Source organism: Pipistrellus kuhlii, unplaced genomic scaffold (genome assembly GCF_014108245.1).
Source record: "Pipistrellus kuhlii isolate mPipKuh1 unplaced genomic scaffold, mPipKuh1.p scaffold_m20_p_26, whole genome shotgun sequence".
Classification (NCBI taxonomy): domain Eukaryota; kingdom Metazoa; phylum Chordata; class Mammalia; order Chiroptera; family Vespertilionidae; genus Pipistrellus; species Pipistrellus kuhlii.
Genome location: NW_023425525.1, coordinates 290001 through 308891, shown reverse-complemented (window position 1 = coordinate 308891; position 18891 = coordinate 290001). Strand labels below are relative to the sequence as shown.

General features: G+C 64.1%; 2 protein-coding genes across 5 annotated transcripts in view; both read right to left on the bottom strand.

Moving 5' to 3' along the window:
• Positions 1 to 1600: 1600 nt before the first annotated feature.
• UPP1 (uridine phosphorylase 1) lies at positions 1601 to 11594 on the bottom strand. Of its 2 annotated transcripts, none has more exons than XM_045587173.1 (8): positions 11483 to 11594; positions 6254 to 6318; positions 5363 to 5486; positions 4152 to 4310; positions 3731 to 3845; positions 3145 to 3354; positions 2843 to 2989; positions 1601 to 1903 (listed from the first exon to the last, which is right to left on the bottom strand). In XM_045587173.1, the coding sequence occupies exons 2-8, from the start codon at positions 6295 to 6297 to the stop codon at positions 1734 to 1736; spliced, it is 969 nt and encodes a 322-aa protein (XP_045443129.1). In that variant the 5' UTR covers positions 6298 to 6318; positions 11483 to 11594; the 3' UTR covers positions 1601 to 1733. The 2 variants fall into 2 exon arrangements, with proteins under 2 accessions (XP_045443129.1, XP_036309721.1); XM_036453828.2 differs by having other exon boundaries at positions 5363 to 5480; positions 11483 to 11507.
• Positions 11595 to 13222: 1628 nt separating this feature from the next.
• Positions 13223 to 18891, bottom strand: part of CUNH7orf57 (chromosome unknown C7orf57 homolog) — a 10663-nt gene continuing 4994 nt past the window's right edge. The window contains exons 4-9 of one of the 3 annotated variants that reach the window (XM_045587170.1): positions 18209 to 18335; positions 17597 to 17754; positions 15916 to 16012; positions 15353 to 15558; positions 15025 to 15039; positions 13223 to 13815 (exon numbers count right to left, since the gene is read on the bottom strand). In XM_045587170.1, coding sequence (XP_045443126.1) covers positions 13769 to 13815; positions 15025 to 15039; positions 15353 to 15558; positions 15916 to 16012; positions 17597 to 17754; positions 18209 to 18335 — 650 coding nt within the window. In that variant the 3' untranslated portion in view covers positions 13223 to 13768. The remainder of the gene's footprint in view (positions 13816 to 15024; positions 15040 to 15352; positions 15559 to 15915; positions 16013 to 17596; positions 17755 to 18208; positions 18336 to 18891) is intronic. The other 2 variants (XM_036453773.2, XM_045587171.1) reach the window with 2 other exon arrangements.

The following is an 18891-nucleotide window of genomic DNA, read 5'->3' as shown; positions in this document are numbered from 1 at the left end:
CTCCTTGGTTCCGAGGTGCTCCCTGTGCTGGGCACGGCCGGCCCCATGAGGTCATCTCTAAGCCTCACGCCCCTACATCCCATAACAGCAGCAGCACCTGTGGGGTGACATGCCGTCCCACCCGTGGCCAGCAGAGGGTGGTGCAGGCCGGGCTTCGAGCTGCAGGTCCTCCCTGGGAGCCCTGGTCCCCGGGCCGCCCCGCCTTGGCTCCAGGTTCTGGGAGGAGGCACCTGAGGCCCAGCCCTCCGGCTGGGAGCAGCTGCCCAGTGCCTGTGCCCCCTCTGCCGGCACAGGTGGGACGGGAAGCTCCCAGGAAGTGGCCAGTCCCTCGGCCACACGTGCCTGGTCAGGGGGGGAGGGCCCACAGGCCAGGTGAGCCCCCCACCGCTCCCAGGCAAGACAACCACACAGATGGAGCCGGGGCCACCCGGCAGGGCTGAGGTCTGACGGGCACACCCAGCTGAGTGTGGGCGCTTGGGAATGGGGCAGATGGGAGGATGGGACAGGAGCCTGGGGCCGAGAGGACAGAGTCCGGCCCTGCGTCTGGGCCGGAGGTTCGAGGGGGCAGGCTCCCCGGGGCCCTGGACGGCCCGCCCTCAGGGCTCATCCTCCCGCTCAGCCTGCTGGTGGAGCACAGCCGCTGCCGGAGGCGAGGGGAGAGTCCGGCAGCTTCTCCACAGCAGCCTCAGGCCAGACGGAGGGCTCCTCCTTGGAGGTCAGGCGGGCGACTCTGACCTCTGACCCTTGGCTTGGAGTGACTCTGAGCCCCAGGGAAGGGCCTTCTATAGAATGCTTGGACCACACCCACAGCAACCACCACAGGTCTGATACTGCCCTGTTCTCCCCCCACTCCTCCCCCCACCCCCGTCACACAGCGGCCCGCCAGAGCGGAGCTGGACTAGCCGGGGGAGCAGGACAGGTGGGGCGAGGGCCTCGGGGCACATCAGGAACCACCCTCCTCCGCGCTCACAACAGGACCCAGTACCAGAGTGGCCACTCTGCCGTGGGTTCCACGAGCCAGGCTGACTCTCCCGAGGGGACCATTCCCACCCACAGGCCCACAGACCAGCTCCCTCGGCTGGTGTGTGGGGAGCAGACCCCTGTGGCAGCGTGTTAGGCGGGCACACGGGTTAGGTGGCTGTGGGCGAGGAGTGAGCTGTGTGTGCAGGGGGTGGCTGGGAAGCACAATGGTTAGGGGCTACCACCTCCTGCTCGGCTGACAGTCTCCCCGTCTCCGCACAGTCCAGCCGCCAGTCACCCAGGACAACGTGGGTATAACCTCTTGGGCTGTGGGCCAAGAGAAAGCCCGAGTCTGGCCTGGCCAGCTGCTCAGCTGGTTCGAGCGTCACCCCAACACCCCAAGGGGGCAGGTTCGATCCCCAGTCAGGGAGTGTACTGGAGGCAACACATGATGTTATTTTCGGCTCACAGCCATGTGCTCAGGGCCCACTGACACGCGTGTGCGTGTGCTCCCGGCACTCCCCCCGGCCCCCGGAGCTGCCTGGGGCTCGCTGCCCGCGGCTGGAAGTTACCTGAAGTGACTGCTCCGGCCGTGGGCGCAGACTCCGTGCTCAGCGATGTGAAATCAGACAACCACCAGCGTTTAAAAGTCTGACATTTCCCCCAAAACATCTCCATTTTCAGGGGAACGTTCGTACAGAAAACCCAAACCAGGCCGATCGGCATGAGGGCGCCCCGGGGCCGGAGGGGAGCAGGCGGGCTGGGCGGCCACCTCACTGGCATCGGCTCCGGGATGCGGGGGCCGCGGCCCCCGCCAGGCTCTTCTTGATGAAGTGGCCGACCAGCCGCTGCGGCCTCTGCTGGTACTCGGCCAGCACGTCGTGGGGGCTGCCGATCTGGTCCCCCCGCAGGCGGTCCAGGAGGGTGACGCACACCACGGCCGCTGGGGGGCAAAGGTCAGTCAGAGGGAAGGCGGGCTTCCAGCTCAGCCTAGGCCCGGGGTCCGCAAACGGCGGCTCGCGAGCCACAGGCGGCTCTTTGGCCCCGAGTGTGGCTCTTCCACAAAACACCAGGCCTAGGCCAGTGTATTTTGAAGAACTGGCGTTAAGAGAAGTTTAAGTTTAAAAAATTTGGCTGTTGCTGAAACAAGTTTGGCTCAGTGGATAGAGCGTCAGCCTGCGGACGGAAGGGTCTCGTTCGATTCCGGTCAAGGGCATGTACCTTGGTTGCAGACACATCCCCAATAGGGGGTGTGCAAGAGGCAGCTGATGATTCTCTCTCATCGATGTTTCTAACTATCTCTCTCCCTTCCTCTCTGTAAAAACTCAATAAAATATATGTTGTTGTTTTTTTTTTTAAATTGGCTCTCAAAAGAAATTTCAATCATTGTCCTGTTGACATTTGGCTCTGTGGACTAATGAGTTTGCCGACCACTGTCCTAAGAGACAAGGTGCCACCTGCCATCCCTCTGGAGACAGGCCCTCTGGGGACCCACAGGCATGTTGACAGCACAGAGGGCCTGGGGCCGCCTCCTGCCCCCGCCTGCCCCGCCCTCTCCTCCTCCTCCGCCTTCACTCCCCACCGAGTTCCCAGAACGTGGGGGGATACACCCCAATGCAGGGTGGATGGGGACGTGGGGAGGACACTCCCCGATGCAAATCCCAGTCTGAAAGCCAGACCCAGTGTGGGGCTGGTGGTGGCCGTGGCCCGGAAAACCTGAGGGACTCACAGACACTGAGAGCCCTGCCCTCGGCCCTGCGACCATCACAGGCGGTCCCCCGCCCAGCGCAGGCCTGGGGCAAGCGGGCGGAGGCAGACGCGGGGTGGGCCCGGGAGGCGGGCCGGGCGGGAGGAGGGAGCGGGGCGGCCCGTGCCCGCCTACCTGGGAGGCCGCAGGCGCTGCACATGGCGGCGAAGACGGACGACTCCATCTCGATGTTGCGGACGCCGGCCGCGTGGGCCGCCCGCAGGTACTCCTGCTTGTCCTGCTCCGTGTAGGAGCACAGCGCCCCGTCCAGCCGGCCCTGCCCTGCGGGGCGAGGGGAGGCCATGCTGGGGACGCGGGGCGAGGGGGCTCCCGCCGGCCGCCCGCCCTGAGCCCACACGCCTCTCCGGCAGGCGTGGCGGAGGCGGACAGCGCGGTGAGACCGGAGACGGCCCCCCCCCCCCGGGGCCGGCCCGCACCTTCGTAGAAGTCCAGCGTGCACATGGTGTTGCCCACGACTGTGGGGAACTCGTCCAGGTGGGCGGCGCACCGCGCCAGCTCCCGCACCAGCCGCGCGTCCAGCTCCGTGCTGCGGACCACCCGCCGCCCCAGCACCAGCTGCTCGAACTCCGGCCTGAAGCAGGCGTCCACCGCCTGCCGGGTGATCACCACCGAGCCGGGCTCCAGACCTGGGGGCGGGGGCCGGGTCACCGCCGCTGGGGGGCGGGGCGGGGGCCGGGGGCGGGCCCAGCACACACAGGAGCCGGCCATCCCCACACCACACGCCGAAGCCTAGGAACCTTCAATTTTCCCTTAAATATGTGTTTTTACCGATTTCAGAGAACGGGAGAGGGAGGTAGAAACATCCAGGATGAGAGAGGATCACAGACCGGCTGCCTCCTGCTCGCCCCCTAGTGGGGATGGAGCCCAAACCTGGGCATGTGCCCTCACCGGAATTGAACTCTGACCTCCCGGTTCATAGGTCGAGACGCTCACCACTGGGCCACACCAGCCGGGCCCCCAGCAGCGTTCTAAGAACAGGCAGGGCCCGGCCCGGCCACTCACCTATGCCGCCCGAGGTGCCGATGCGGATGGCGGTGACGCCGGAGCAGCGGGCGTGGAACAGCAGCTTGAGCAGCTCATGCAGCATGATGGCGATGGAGGGGATGCCCATGCCATGCTGGCGGGAGAAAGGGCGCCAGGCCCGCGGCTGCCGCACCCTCACCCCGACCCCGATCCCCACCTCCACCCCCACCCCACCCCCGGCACCACAGAGCACCAGCCTCGGCACAGAAACCAAAAACCACGCAACTCGGGAGGCACAGGGCCGCCCCCAGGACCCACACAGCCGGCCGCCCACAGCTGGCTGCCCTCCCGTGCCCGCTCCCCCTGCTCCCCGGCTCCCCCTGCTCCTGCTCTGCCTGCTGGCCCAGCCCCTGGTGCCTCCGATTCCGCCCCGTCCTCCCGGCCCCCGGGCGGCACTCACGCTGACGGACAGCACGGGCCCTGCTTTGAACATGGCGTAGCGGTCGGTGCCCGCGCAGATGTTGGGGTACTCCTCGCCCGGCCGGCCCAGGCCCAGCTCCGCGGCCACGTACTGGATGAAGGCACTCATCCGGGAGGGGCTGCCCCCCACGCACACGAACTGCGGGCAGAGACAGCACGTCGGCGAGGCCCCCTCCCCCCCCGCCCGGCGACACCTGCTGGAAATGCGGCTCCCTGGCCCAGCACACTGTCAGGGACCTCCTGGCGATTCCGGGGGCCTGGCTGGGGGCAGGTCACACTCAGCAGAGCCCCAGCTCCCTGGAGGGGCCCAGGCCTGCTTCCCGGGGGGCGGGGGTCCTGCCTGGGGCCTCTGAGCAGCACACAGACAGCGGCTCAGTCTGGGAGCCGGGGTGGACCAGGACGGCGCCGGCTCCTCGCCTGTACAGTGGCCCCAGCTGGTGTTGCCCAGTGGTTAAGCACTGACCTATGAACCAGGAGGTCAGGGTTTGATTCCCGATCAGGGCACAGGCCCGGATTGAGGGCTCAATCCCTAGTGTGGGGTGTGCAGGAGGCAGCGGTCAATGATGCTCTCACACCGTGGATGTTTCTCTCTCCCTCTCCCTTCCTCTCTGAAATCAATAAAAACGTATTTTTGAAAAATAAAAATAAATAACAAAATAAAGCGGCTTCTGTCTACTCCCTCTCACCACCACCCAAGCAGCAAACGGCCAGCGTGGGGCGCCGGGGCTGGTGGGGCATGGGAAGTGGCCGTGGAGGGCGGACTCGGAAAACTACAGGCCGTCACCACGTGTGAGAACTCCCTTTTCGTCTTGTTTACACAGGAAAGCCAGGAAGATGCCAGCTTCCGGAGTTAACGGTCAGAGAACCAAGTCTCTGAAGACGAAAAAGCCACTGAGCGGGGGAAGGACCGGCAGAGCCGTGTGAGCGTGTCCGTTCGGACCACCCGCCCGCGGCCTCTGCCTGTCCCGCCCCAGCAATGCCGTGTCCCATCCCCTGAGACGCCCTCCTCCCCGCCCCCCGCCCCGTACGGCCCAGCACACCCCGATGACCAAGGGCAGTCCCGGGCAGTTTCTGCTCCCGCTCGCTGGCTGGCACACAATCCCGGGACAATCTGACAGCCCGTGGCTGTGGGCGTGGACTCGGGCCCGGCAGGGCGGCTGGGCAGACAGGCCGGGGAGCCCTGCTCCTCACCTTCACGTCCCCGAACATGGCGGGCAGGTCGTGCGAGCTGGTGCTGAGGCTGAAGTGGTAGAGGATGTCCTCCTTCATGGCGGCGATGTTCGGGTTGCAGAGCTGGAGGGGGCGCTCGCTGTCCCTGCGAGAGCGCGGTCAGCCGGGCGCCGGGTCCCGTGGCCGCACGGCGACGAGGTGCCCGGGGGGGGGGGGGTGTGGCCCGAGGTGGGAAGGTCAGCCCCCCCAGACCCTCCCCCACCCAGGCTCTGCCGCCTGTCTACCCTCTCCCCTCTCCCCTCCCCATGCCCAGGCCCCAGTCTGAGAGTGGACTGGAAAGCACCCCAGAACCTAAGATGGCCAGGATCAAAAGGCCTGCCCAACCAGCGCGGCTCAGGGGTGGAGCACCAACCCATCAACCAGGAGGTCACGTTCAGTTGGTTCCATTCCCGGGTCAGGCCATGCCCGGGTTGTGGGCTCCTTAACCAGTAGGGGGCGTGCAGGAGGCGGCCCACTGGTGAATCTCTCTCAAATATCAAAAGGCTCGATCACAGGCCCTGGCCAGTGCGGCTCAGCGTGGAGCATAGGCTCAGGCACAGAACGTGGGTGTGATTCCCAGTCGAGGGCAAGTCCCTGAGCTGCAGGTTCGATCCCTGGCCCCAGCTGGGTGGGTGTGGGAGACAACCGATCCATGCATCTCTCTCACATCGATGTTTCTCCCTCTGTCTCTCTCCGTCCTCCCCTCCCTCCCACTGTCTCTGAAAACCAGTGGGAAAAACATCCTTGGGTGAGCATTAACGAAACTTTAAGAGGCTTCACCGGCTCTGCACCCGCCATCTCGGTCCCCAGCCCGTCCCGCCGTCCGCTCGCACAGGCCCGAGTCAGCACCTCCCAAACCCGCCCGGGGCTCACCTGTGGGGCTCAGGCTCCTCCGTGCCACCTCCCGGGAGGGCCATGCTGGCAGCCGCGGCAGGAACCTGGGGCAACGGGGAACCGTGTGAGGCGGACAACGGAGCCACAGAACGCTGAGGGCGCCTGAGCACCGAGCAAGTCAGCGGGCACTGGTGCGAGCCCAGCCTGGGAGCCTGGGAGGGGACAGAGGGGACGGGAGGGGAGATAGGGGACAGGAGGGGAGATAGGGGACAGGAGGGGAGATAGGGGACGGGAGGGGAGATAGGGGACGGGAGGGGAGATAGGGGACAGGAGGGGAGATAGGGGACGGGAGGGGAGATAGGGGACGGGAGGGGAGATAGGGGACGGGAGGGGAGATAGGGGACAGGAGGGGACGGGAGGGGAGATAGGGGACGGGAGGGGAGATAGGGGATGGGAGGGGAGATAGGGGACAGAGGGGGAGATAGGGGGACAAGAGGGGAGATAGGGGACGAGAGGGGAGATAGGGGATGGGAGGGGAGATAGGGGACAGGAGGGGAGATAGGGGACGGGAGGGGACAGAGGGGACGGGAGGGGAGATAGGGGACAGGAGGGGACGGGAGGGGAGATAGGGGACAGGAGGGGAGATAGGGGACGGGAGGGGACAGGAGGGGAGATAGGGGACAGGAGGGGAGATAGGGGACGGGAGGGGAGATAGGGGACAGGAGGGGACGGGAGGGGAGATAGGGGACGGGAGGGGAGATAGGGGACAGGAGGGGAGATAGGGGACGGGAGGGGACGGAGGGGGGGGGGATAGGGGACAGGAGAGGAGATAGGGGACGGGAGGGGAGATAGGGGACAGGAGGGGAGATAGGGGACAGGAGGGGACGGGAGGGGAGATAGGGGACAGGAGGGGAGATAGGGGACGGGAGGGGAGATAGGGGACAGGAGGGGAGATAGGGGACGGGAGGGGAGATAGGGGACAGGAGGGGAGATAGGGGACAGGAGGGGACGGGAGGGGAGATAGGGGACAGGAGGGGAGATAGGGGACGGGAGGGGAGATAGGGGACGGGAGGGGAGATAGGGGACGGGAGGGGAGATAGGGGACAGGAGGGGAGAGAGGGGACGGGAGGGGAGGGAGGGGGAGATAGGGGACAGGAGGGGAGATAGGGGACGGGAGGGGAGGTAGGGGACGGGGGGGGAGATAGGGGACGGGAGGGGAGATAGGGGACGGGAGGGGAGATAGGGGACGGGAGGGGAGATAGGGGCCGGGGGGGGGCAGGAGGGGAGATCGGGGACAGGAGATGGGACGGGGAGGGGGAGGAGGAGGGGACGGGAGGGGAGATAGGGGACGGGAGGGGAGATAGGGGACGGGAGGGGAGATAGGGGACGGGAGGGGAGATAGGGGACGGGAGGGGACGGGAGGGGACGGGAGGGGAGATAGGGGACGGGAGGGGAGATAGGGGACGGGAGGGGACAGGAGGGGAGATAGGGGACAGGAGGGGACGGGAGGGGATGGGAGGGGACAGGAGGGGAGATAGGGGACGGGAGGGGAGATAGGGGACAGGAGGGGAGATAGGGGACAGGAGGGGACGGGAGGGGACGGGAGGGGAGATAGGGGACGGGAGGGGAGAGAGGGGACGGGAGGGGACAGGAGGGGAGGGAGGGGACAGGAGGGGACGGGAGGGGAGATAGGGGACGGGAGGGGAGATAGGGGACAGGAGGGGACGGGAGGGGACGGGAGGGGACAGGAGGGGAGATAGGGGACGGGAGGGGAGATAGGGGACGGGAGGGGACAGGAGGGGAGATAGGGGACAGGAGGGGACGGGAGGGGACGGGAGGGGACAGGAGGGGAGATAGGGGACGGGAGGGGAGATAGGGGACGGGAGGGGAGATAGGGGACGGGAGGGGAGATAGGGGGCGGGAGGGGACCGGAGGAGGCCGGGCAGGGGCTCCTGAGGGGCTCTGCTCCCAGCCTCGCTGGCCGCTGCCGACTGGCTCGTGTGGGGGCTGGAGGCACGGCCGGGCTCGGCCTGTGAGGGCGTCAGAGCCGAGCCCCTCAGCCCTGAGGAAGTGACCCTGGTAGGGTCCCAGGTCACGGGACCGTGTAGCCTGCAGACACTGGCAGGCGGCCTGGGCCCAGCAGACCGTGGCCGGGCGTCCAGCCGCCCCGTCCCTCCGGCCTCAGCGCCGCCCGGAGGAAGGGCCGCCCAGGCTGCGCTCCCGGCCTGCCCGGAGGACCGCGGCTGGTGCGGTTTCAATCGCACTGTACGTGCGCGCCCGCACGTATTTTGTGGAAGAGCCACACTCAAGGGGCCAAAGAGCCGCATGTGGCTCGGAAGCCGCCGTTTGCCGACCACTGGATTAAGGTACCGCATTATGTGTCCTTACCCCCCCATTGCCCCTCCACTCATGCCCTCACCTGCCGGAAACTGGTCATCGTCAACAACCCCCTCTGCTCTGGAGGGTCAGAGCCAGGCCGCTCACTGCCTGGTGGAAACCCTGTCAGCTGAAGCAGCTCCACCTCTTATGTAATTTTCTGTTACTGGCGTTTCCTGCCCAAGGGCGATGGGTGTACCTGAGTCTCAGTAAAAGGGATGGCAGGGCCAGAGCAGCCTGTAGTCCTCCCACAGAGGTGGGCTCCCGCCTGGCCCCCAGGATTCCCAAATTAACTCTTTTCTAGTTTTTATCACTTGTGTGCAGCCTTCTCCAGAACCCGAACCCTGAACCACCCGGACGTGAAAGGGGCTCCCACACTCACCCCCCTGATGTCCGTGTCCGTTGGTTAGGCCTATATGCATGCATAGAGTCCTCTGGTCGATCTCTCCTCCCCCCTCCCCTGCCTTCCCTCTGAGGTTTGACAGCCTGATTGATGCTTCCCTGTCTCCAGGTCTGTTTTTGTCTATCAGTGTATGTTGTTCATTATACTCCACAGCTGAGTGAGATCGGGTGATATTTATCTTTCCTGACTGGCTTATTTCACTGAGCACGATGCTCTCCAGCTCCTGTGGGCTCGGTCCCAGTGCGGGCGTGCAGGAGGCCGCCGATCCCCGATTCTCTCCAGCACTGATGTTTCTCCCTCCCTTCCTCTCTGAAGTCAATAAAAACGTATTTTTGTCAAGTCTGCTCCGAGAGCAGCCAGGGCTGGGACACTGCGTGTGCCCTTTGTCCTGAGACACCTTCCGGAGGACTGACAGCTTGGCCCGGCCCAGCCTCCTGCTCAGCGGGCGAGGCTGGACCCTGGCACCGAGGGCAGTGCTGGCTGCAGCAGTTTTAGGGAACATGCCTCCTAACACCATGCACGATGCTCAGACTCCTCCCCGCGGCGGGATCGCCCGAGTCCTGAATCCGGCCTGCCCTCCGACCGGGCTGGGCGCTCCTGGGCGCCTCTGCTCTGACCTGGGGACAACCTGGCTCCGTCTCAGAGGCCTGACGTGACCACAGAGGACGGTCAGGCGTTAACACGTGGCGGGCAGTCACATCCTGGGCCGGCTCCCTCCCTGACCCCAATGCACTGTGATCTTCACCAAGCCTGCTGCGTTCTTGCATCTCTGAGCACAAGCCTCTGGAATGCCTGGATACCTCGTAACCTCCCTGTTTTGCTAGCGATGGCATCATATACCCTTTATGTTAAAAGGGGCGGTTAAACCAGGAGGTCACGGTTCAGTTACCGACCAGGGAGGTCAGTCACCTGCCCGGGATGCGGGCTTGATCCCAGTGTGGGGGCGCAGGAGGCAGCCAGTCAGTGACTCTCTCTCTCTCCCTCCCTCTCCCTTCCTCTCTGAAAGCAATAAAGATAAATTTAAAGATAAATAAATAAAAGGGAGTTAACATCACCATAAAGTACAAGCAGACAGGTGCACTCCTGTGGGTAAGGAGCTCACCACTGCCCGGGGGATGTCCGGCCCAGAACAAGCCTCCTACGAGCTCACGGGCGAAGGAAGGAAGGACCACTGCCCGGAAGCGGGCCCGAGCCCGAAGGCTCCGGCAGCAGCTCCCTCGCCTTCTGCAGAGGCCCAGCTTCCTCAGGATTGCTTCACGCCGGCCCGTCGCTGTGGTGGCGAGGCCGCTGGGCTTGTAGGGCCGCCAGGCAGGCCCCCCAGCTTGTCTGGGCAGCACCCCCCCCCCCCCCCCAGCAGATGGTCACAGCATTCTGCATGAACACGGGCGGCGAGTGTTCGCCTTAGGAGGAAGAAGCTGGAGGGTCACTTTGTTATTTACTTTTGCTTTTGCAATGAGTATTAACTTCACAACCAGGAAAGGCAAACAGTCCGCTTTACAGAGACCAGTAAAGAAAGTTAACTTATCGGTTTTAAGGGAAATGCGCTCCGTGTGCGGGAACCCAGGCTGCACGGAGGGAACGCCGCGATGGGGCCACGGAGGAGGGAAGTGTCCCGCCTCGGCCTCGGAGAAAACCCACGAGGCTGGCCCAGGCCGGGACCCTGGGAGCGGCCCGGGAGGACGCAGGGCGTGGTTTCCCTGAAAGGAAATGGCCATCTCCTGGCCGCCGCTCCGGCCACGAATGAACCAAAGGTCCCCGCGGACCCAGGCGGTGTGAGGAGCATCCGCGGGTGCGGCCGGGCGGGCCGGGCGGGGCGGGGGCGCGGCCTGACGCCGGGCGCGGGGAGGGTCCGCGTGGTCAAGGCCGTCCAGTCCAGGTGCCTCCAGAGAAGCGGGGGCAGGAGGCACCGCACAGGGTTCTCCGTGCGCCCCCGGGGCAGGGCCAGGGGGCGACGGCCCGGGGAGGGTCCGGGTCCCTCCCGCCGGCGTGGAGAGCGCGGGCCGGGGAGGGGGCTCTGCGGCCACCGGCCCCTCCGCCCCGCAGGTGGAACCGCCCGGGACCCACACCCCCTGCGCCCGAGTGCCCAGGCCCGGAGAGGCCGCTGTGGGCGGACGCGAGGAGTCCGCCCTCCCGCGCCCCCTCCCCCGAGCACCCTCTCTCCGCAGCCCCTCCCCGCGGGACCCCCCCCCAGGAGGACCCCCTCCCCGGGACCCCCCCAGGCGGACCCCCCTCCCCGGGACCCCCCGACCCCCCCTTCCGCGGACCCCCTCCCCCGGGGACCTTCCTCCCCGCGGACCCCCACCCGGGACTCCCTGACCCCGGACCTCCTCCCCGGGACCCCCTCCCCCGGGACCTCCTCCCCGGGACCCCCTCCCCCGGGACCCACTCCGGCGCTCTCCCTCCGCCCGCAGCCCCTCCCGCCCGCGCCCACTTCCCCCGCGAACGGCGGGCGCCCCGGGGCCCCGCAGGCAGACGGGCCGGACACTCACCCGCCGAGCTCTGCACCGGCCGCGCGCGGGGCCGGGACACCGGGCGCCGGAGGTGGACCGGGAGGTGGACCGGGAGGTGGACCCGGAGGTGGACCGGGAGGTGGACCCGGAGGTGGACCCGGAGGTGGACCCGGAGGTGGACCCGGAGGGGAGCCGGAGGGGAGCCGGGAGGGGAGCCGGCGGTGACCGTAGTGAAGGGGATTGGGATCCGAGTCCGCGGCCCGCCCGCCCCTCCCCGCCCCGCCCCGCCCCGGGCCGCGCCCCGCTCCCCGCCCCGCCCCGGCGCCCCCCTTCCGCCCGGTTCTCCCCGGAGCGCGGGCGGGGCAGCGGGGCCGGCCGCCCGGTCCCTCCCGCCGCGCAGCGGATCGCCTCCCCCGGGGCGGGCGCCGGGACTCTCCGCGGCCGCGGGGGGCGGGCGAGGAGCCGGAGCGGACCGGGCGGCGGCCGTGTCCGGGCAGCGGGCAGCGGGTCCGGCCTCCCGCGGGCCCGGGCACAGCCGGCGGCGGGCGCGGAGGAAGTGACTCAGCCGCCGCGGAGCCGCCGGATCCGGACCGGCCGCCGCCACCTGCTCCCCGGCACGTACGCCCCGCCCGGCCCGCCGCCCGCCCCCCGCCCCCCGGCACGGCCCTGCCCGGGCGGGGCGGGGGGAGAGGGGGAGGGACGGGAGGCCGCCCAGAACCGGAAGACCTGACACTGAGGACGCACTTGTCAGGTGGGAGCGGTCACCCTGGCCTTGGCCGGTGTGGCGCAGTGGGGAGCGCATCGGACTGAAGGGCCCGGCGCTGCTCCGATCCCCAGTAGGGCCTGCAGGGGGCAGCCCATCAATGATGCTCATTGATGTGTCTGTATCTCGCCCCCTCTCCCTTCCTCATTAAAAAAAAAAAAAAAAAAGCCGAACCCGGTTTGGCTCAGTGGATAGAGCGTTGGTCTGTGGACTGAAAGGTCCCAGGTTCGATTCTGATCAAGGGCATGTGCGTTGGTTGCCGGCACATCCCCAGTAGGGGGTGTGCAGGAGGCGGCTGGTCGATGTTTCTCTCTCATCGAGGCTTCTAGCTCTCTATCTCTCTCCCTTCGTCTCTGTAAAAAGTCAATAAAATATATATTTTTAAAAACACAGTAAAAACATTATTAAAAAAAAAGCCCCTATATATGAACTTTATGTCCCCATATGGGTATGAGGTTGACTATTATTAAAAAAAAAAAAAAAAAGACAGTAGTATGTTATCAATAACTGTTCCCAGTATTTTTCTTTTTTTCTTCGGGTGGGGATGTTTAAGGATGAGGTTGGAACTGAAGGAGGGGGGGAGGAGGAGGAGAGGAAGAAAGAGGGAAAATAGGAGAGTATTATAATGTACATTCTTCCTATTCAGTCGCACAGCCACCGCACTTTATCATGTGCATACATTCCCCAGGGACATCGGTTTGATCAAACAATATGGACACATGAGCTCACTTAATATCACATTTAAAAAACTAATTTGAAACTTCAGGTGAGCAAGGGCATGATATGTTACTCCAGGAAGGAAGCTAAAATATTTGTGACCTTATTTGTCTCCCTGGCGGTCTTTCATTAGGAAATTATTTTACTAATGAAATGTACAAAATATAAAAAATGCTCATTACATACAAACAGCAGCAACACTCATAAAACAAGAGAAGCCAGTCTGCAAAAGAATTTTTTGCAAAGACTACTAAGTTAGATATTGAAATTAAAGAAATTTTTACTTGAAGGACAAAATGTATGTTTAATAGAATAATTTCAGTTTATTGAAAAATTACAAACATTTAAAACTTGCAAATGCTCCAGTGCTTCTACATTAAATGTTTAAAACTTTCAGGTCTAATAAATTAACCCTTTTCTCAATATAAAGTACATCCCAATATTCTGGAATTAATTTTTTTAACGGAAAAGTGACCTCTGCAGAGGTTACAGGAACAATCTAGGGGGGTCTGAGCACAGCCTTCGATGGATGGCAACGTCACCGCCACAGGTCCCCACGGCGGGCGGCGGTGTCAGCTGGTGATGGGGAGGAAGTGGGTCCCAGACACTGGGACATGGTGGTGGGGGAGGCATGGCGCCCCAAAGGCCACCTGGTCGGCATCCCAGAGAAATGCACGGAGAAACACCACCCCTCACGCCGCCTGCACAACAGTGACGTCAGATCTGCCCTAACAGGGTATTTCACGGAATCTATATGGTAACGTAGAGTGAAGCCTTATAAACACAGCCGTGACCGTCAGCTCTCATCCAGCCTTCGGCGCGTGATCCCCCACATCCTGGGCTCGTTACTTGAGCTCTGGGGGCGTCCCTGCGGCCGGAGGGGAGTCTGGACCTGCAACAGAGAGCACAGCGGTGAGCCGACGGGAAGCGGAGCATGTAGCCGATAATCCTGAATAATAGAGGCCATGTGCAAACTACCCTCACACCCTCACAAGATGGCTGGCCGGCAGGGGCGTTGGTGAGAGACAACCAAAGGACTGAACAAGCAGGTTGTGTGGGGCGACCAGGCAGTCAGTGGGCGGGGAGGGGCAGTTAGGAGTGACCAGGTGGGGCGGGAAAGGGGGGGTGCAGCTGGGGCAATTAGGCTGGCAAGGGGGCATTGGGGCAATTAGGCTGGCACACAGAGGCATTGAAGGGCGATCAGGCAGGCAGGCAGGCAGGTGAGTGACTGGGAGCCAGTGGTTCAGGATTGTGAGAGGGATGTCTGACTGCTGGTTTAGGTCCCATCCCCAGAATCCGGCCTAAAGCAGCAGTTGGACATCCCTCCAGGGGTCCCAGACTGGAGAGGGTGCAGGCTGGACTGAGGGGACCCCCCAACCCCTGTGCACAAATTTTGTGCACTGGGCCTCTAGTTTTCAGTAAAGGAAAGCCAGCCCAGCTGGGGGCTCAGTGGTTGAGCATCGACCTATGAACCAGGAGGTCAGGGTTCGATTCCCATTCAGAGCACAGGCCCCGCCTGGATGGCAGGCTCCATCCCCAGTGAGGGGTGTGCAGGAGGCAGCCGATCCACGATTCTCTCTCATCAGTGATGTTTCTATCTCTCTCTCCCTCTCCCTTCCTCTTGGACATCAATGAAAAAATTATCTTAAAGAAAGTGTGTAAGCTTATACGATGTTTAATGATAGATCTTGACGAGGTCATCTGTTTTGTCAGTGAAGAAGTAATTCTCTCCATGAAGCTGCACAAAAATGATGCCAAAACCCCTGTCTACACAGGCAGGTGAGGCCTGGGCCCTGCCGTTCCCCTACTGCAGCCCTCGTGGCGTGGACACGGTGCACATCTCTGAACTGCACTGGGTTTTATGTGTGTGATGTGCATGAAAACAAAACAAAATGTCCTTGTTGTAGCAGTGCATGTGGTTCTCCTCTCACGGCCCCACGCCACGTGTGCAGGGCGTGCGGTCTGGCCGGCGTCCGGGCGTGCGTGCGTGTGGGTTGAGGAGGGGGCCCCGGGCGGCCTCGGCTGCAGGTGGAGAACCCCCTGGGTTTCTGTGCCCAGCGGCTGCTGTACTTCAGTGCAAACTCGGCCTAAGAGCACTCACTTGCTGGCGAAGATTCTGGAATAAAGAACAAGCACGCTCGTTGCTCAGTGTCACGAAGAAGAACCAGTGCTTCTAACAGTGACTTTAAAGACCCGCCAAAGGCTGTCTTCCTGACAACACGTCCCAGGACAACGCCACTGTAAAGCTCAGAGTGCACTTTTCACAGCAGCTGGTGGAACCGCTCACGTGTCGGCCAGGCCGTGGAGAGAGGGAGTGTGGGCAGCAGAACTGGCCGGCCACCTGGGGTCCCGTGGGGTCCCGTGGGGCCAGGGCCAGTGGGCGTTCCTCGGGGGAGGCCCCCGGCACAGGCTGGCTGCGTGCACCTCACCTTGAGCCTCCACGGAGCCTTCCGGAGCCTCTGGGTCCCGGAGCTGCTCGGCGTCCTGCCCCTCGAGGTCCTTGGGGGACTCAGGCGCTGGGGGCGGCTGCGGGGGGCTCCTGTCCGCGTCGGCTCGCTGCTGCAGCCACTCATCCCTGTACCCGTAGCTGATGAGTTTGGAGAAGTTGGTGGGGGAACTGGCTTTGTGGCCAGGCCTGGGCGTGCGAGAAATTGACAAGCAGAAGCACCAAGATTAATGCAATTCTCAGTTCCCAGCAAACATCCCGACAATAAATTACATGCTTATTGTTCCTAAAGCATCACGGAGTCAGTCTCTCTCTCTCTCTCCCTCCCCCTCTCTCTCTCCCTCCCTCCCTCCCCCTCTCTCTCATTAGACAGCTAACCCATCAGTTGCAGCACCATTTGAGGGCGTGAAGAGGCACTTCCTGTGAGAGGGAAGCGGAGAGCAGGCAGCAGCGGCCACGGGAGCCGCGTGTGGATGCCTCCTGGTCCCTGGCACTGGACCCGAAGACCAAACCCCACCAAGCCAGTGCGGCCGCCCCGGCACTCACATGGGAGGGAAGGAGAGCCTCCCAGCAGGATCTCGGGGGCCCGATGGGGTCCCCGCTTTGCTGGGGGACCTGGAGGTGATGGCGGGGAGCCGCACCTGGGAGAGAAACATAAGCCTGGTCAGGGAAAGGCGCTCAGCAGCCCGGGGCCGAGGGAGAAGGTGGACGGTCCCAGCAGGCACAGCGTGTCTCTCTCTCTCTCTCTCTCTCTCTCACACACACACACACACACCACACACACACACACACACGGCCCACGAGGCCACGGTGCTCACAGGGGACAAGACGCAGGCCGGGCTCAGTGTGGGAAAAGGAGTCTCCAGACCACACACAGGGCTCTCAGCCTCCGGGACACAGGCTTGATTTTAAACGGGCCAAGCCGGCCGGGTGGCTCAGCGGTGGAGCTCAGCGGTTAGATTCCGGTCAGGGCTTGATCCCCAGGGGGGTGCATGCAGGAGGCAAGCAATCCATAATTCTCTCTCATCGCTGATGTTTCAATCTCTCCCTCCCTCTCCCTTCCTCTCTGAAATCGATTTTTTAAATTAATTAGTTAATTTAATTAATTAAGAAAAATTAAAGCGGGTGAGGTCAGGACAGGTGCTTTCCTGACGAAGGTGCTGGGGGAGGGGAGCACGTGAGAGGATGCAGGAGCATCACCAGTGCCAGGAGACGCCACTTAACCACCAGGGGAGGACCCGCCAGAACGGTCAAACCCCGACAAGGTCAGGGCGTGAGGCTGGGGCGCCCAGCTGCCCTGTGCGCGGGGCGCGGCCCCGGAACATGGTGCGGCCACGGGGGAGGCGACTTCTCCTGAAGGTCAACCTGCCCGGGGGGTGACTCAGCTGGTCCGTGTTTACCGACTGAGTGCAGTGAAAACCCGCCTCCACACGGCCCGTCTGCACCATACGGCCTGCCCCTCTACAAGGCCTGCCTGCGTCCATACAAGCTGTCTGTCCATACAGCCTGCCCGCATCCACACGGCCTGTCCACAGGGGCTGCCCGCATCCACACGGCCTGTCCACATGGGCTGTCCGCATCCACATGGCCTGACCTCGTCCACACGGCCTGTCAACATGGCCTGTCCGCGTCCACACGGCCTGTCCATACAGCCTGCCTGCATCCACACAACCTGCTGTCCACATGGCCTGTCCATACAGCCTGCCTGCATCCACACAACCTGCTGTCCACACGGCCTGTCCACATGGCCTGTCCACGTCCACACGACCTGTCCATACAGCCTGCCTGCATCCACACAACCTGCTGTCCACATGGCCTGTCCACATGGGCTGTCCGCATCCACATGGCCTGACCTCGTCCACATGGCATGTCTGCACCAAATGGCCTGCCTGTCCACACAGCCTGTCCACATGGCCTGTCCGTGTCCACATGGCCTGTCCATACAGCATGCCCACGTCCACACAGAGGTCAGACAAGCCGTGAGTGACCAGGGTCTGCACTGCACCCTGGCTCTCGCTGCCTGTGCTCGGGGGAGTCAGGTGGGGCCCAGGGGTGCGGGTACGAAGCTGACTTCCCGGAGGAAACCAATGCCTGCCGGGGGCGGGGCGGCCCCTGCCCCCCAGGAGGTCCCAGGGTCACGGTCAGAGCCTGTGACGTCAGGAACCCCGGGGACGCACCAGCGGTGACAGCCCACCCTCAGACCACCACGCGGCAGGCTCTGCGGGCCTCACCTTCTTCCTCTGGTCCAGCTCCTCCGCCTCCCGCTGCCAGAAGGTCTTCACGTCGAAGTCGAAGGGCCCCCTTCGGAACTCGTAGTTCCCACTGGGCCGGCCGGGGTTGAACTCCTTGTGAACCATGTAATCCGGCATGTAGGCAGCAAGGCCCCTGCGGAGACCGAAGGAGACCCCAGTCAATCCTAGCTGCCCGCTGCTTCCTGAGCTCCCCTCTTACCTTTCATCTCCCTCCCACCTCCTTCTGCCCCTCCCCTTCCCTCCTCTTCCCCCCCCCTCCCTCCTCCTTCCCCCTCTCCCTCCAGCCTCTTCTCCCTTCTCCCCTGCTCCTTCTGCCCCTCCACTTCCCTCCCTCCCCCCTCCCTCCTCTTCCCCCACCCTCCCTCCTCCTCCCCCTCTCCCTCCAGCTCCTCTCCCCCTCTCCCTCCAGCTCCTCCCCCTCCTCCTGCCTGTCCTCAGGCAGCACAGCCCTTTCTCTCGCCTCCAGCCTTCCCCAGGTTCTGTGGAGGAACACCGCCTTCTCCAGGGCCGGCCTCCCAGAACCCAGGGCAGGCGGAAACCACAGGTGTTTCTAGAACTCAGAGCAGCAGCAGGGCTGGGGCACTCACCGCCTCTGGCTGCCCGCGGGCGGCTGGCTGTGGTGGACATACCAGTCCGGCAGGGAGTAGGCGACGGGCGCGGGCGAGCCCTTCCCGGAGCCTTTCCTGGACCCGGGCACCAGGTGCATCAGCAGATCTGAAACCAAAGGGCACGTGAGGGCTCCGCCGGCCTCCAGGGCAGCCACGGCCAGCGGCAGCACCGATGCACGGGCTGTCTGCTCAGCTACAGGGGCCGGTGCTGAGGAGGGACACCCATGCTCACCCCTCCCCCCCTCCCCCCCACCTAAGCAGGCATCCGCCCCCAGCTCCCACCCCTCCCCGCGGCGGGTGTCCTGTCGCTCCAGGCCCAGGCGGACACCCGAGGGGCGGGACTCCTCAGGTCTCCGGCTGCCTCCCGCCCCCTGCGGCCCTCAGTCTGTCTCCTCGGCCAGAGGGCTGGCCCTGACCCCACAGCAGCCCAGGGAGACGCGGGCCAGGCCAGGCCATCCTGCCTCCTTTCAGCTGCTCTGGCCTCGCCGTCCGTCCTCCCCACCCCCACCCCTGTCCCACAGTGGGGGGCCGGGGGGTGGGGTCCAGGGTGGGTCCAGACAGCAAAGGGAGGTAAGAACCTGGAACAATGGCGGCAGCCAACACTGACTGACTTCTCACCATCGGTGCGGAAAGCGTAGCTTGTGGGTTTAAGTATGTCTGAC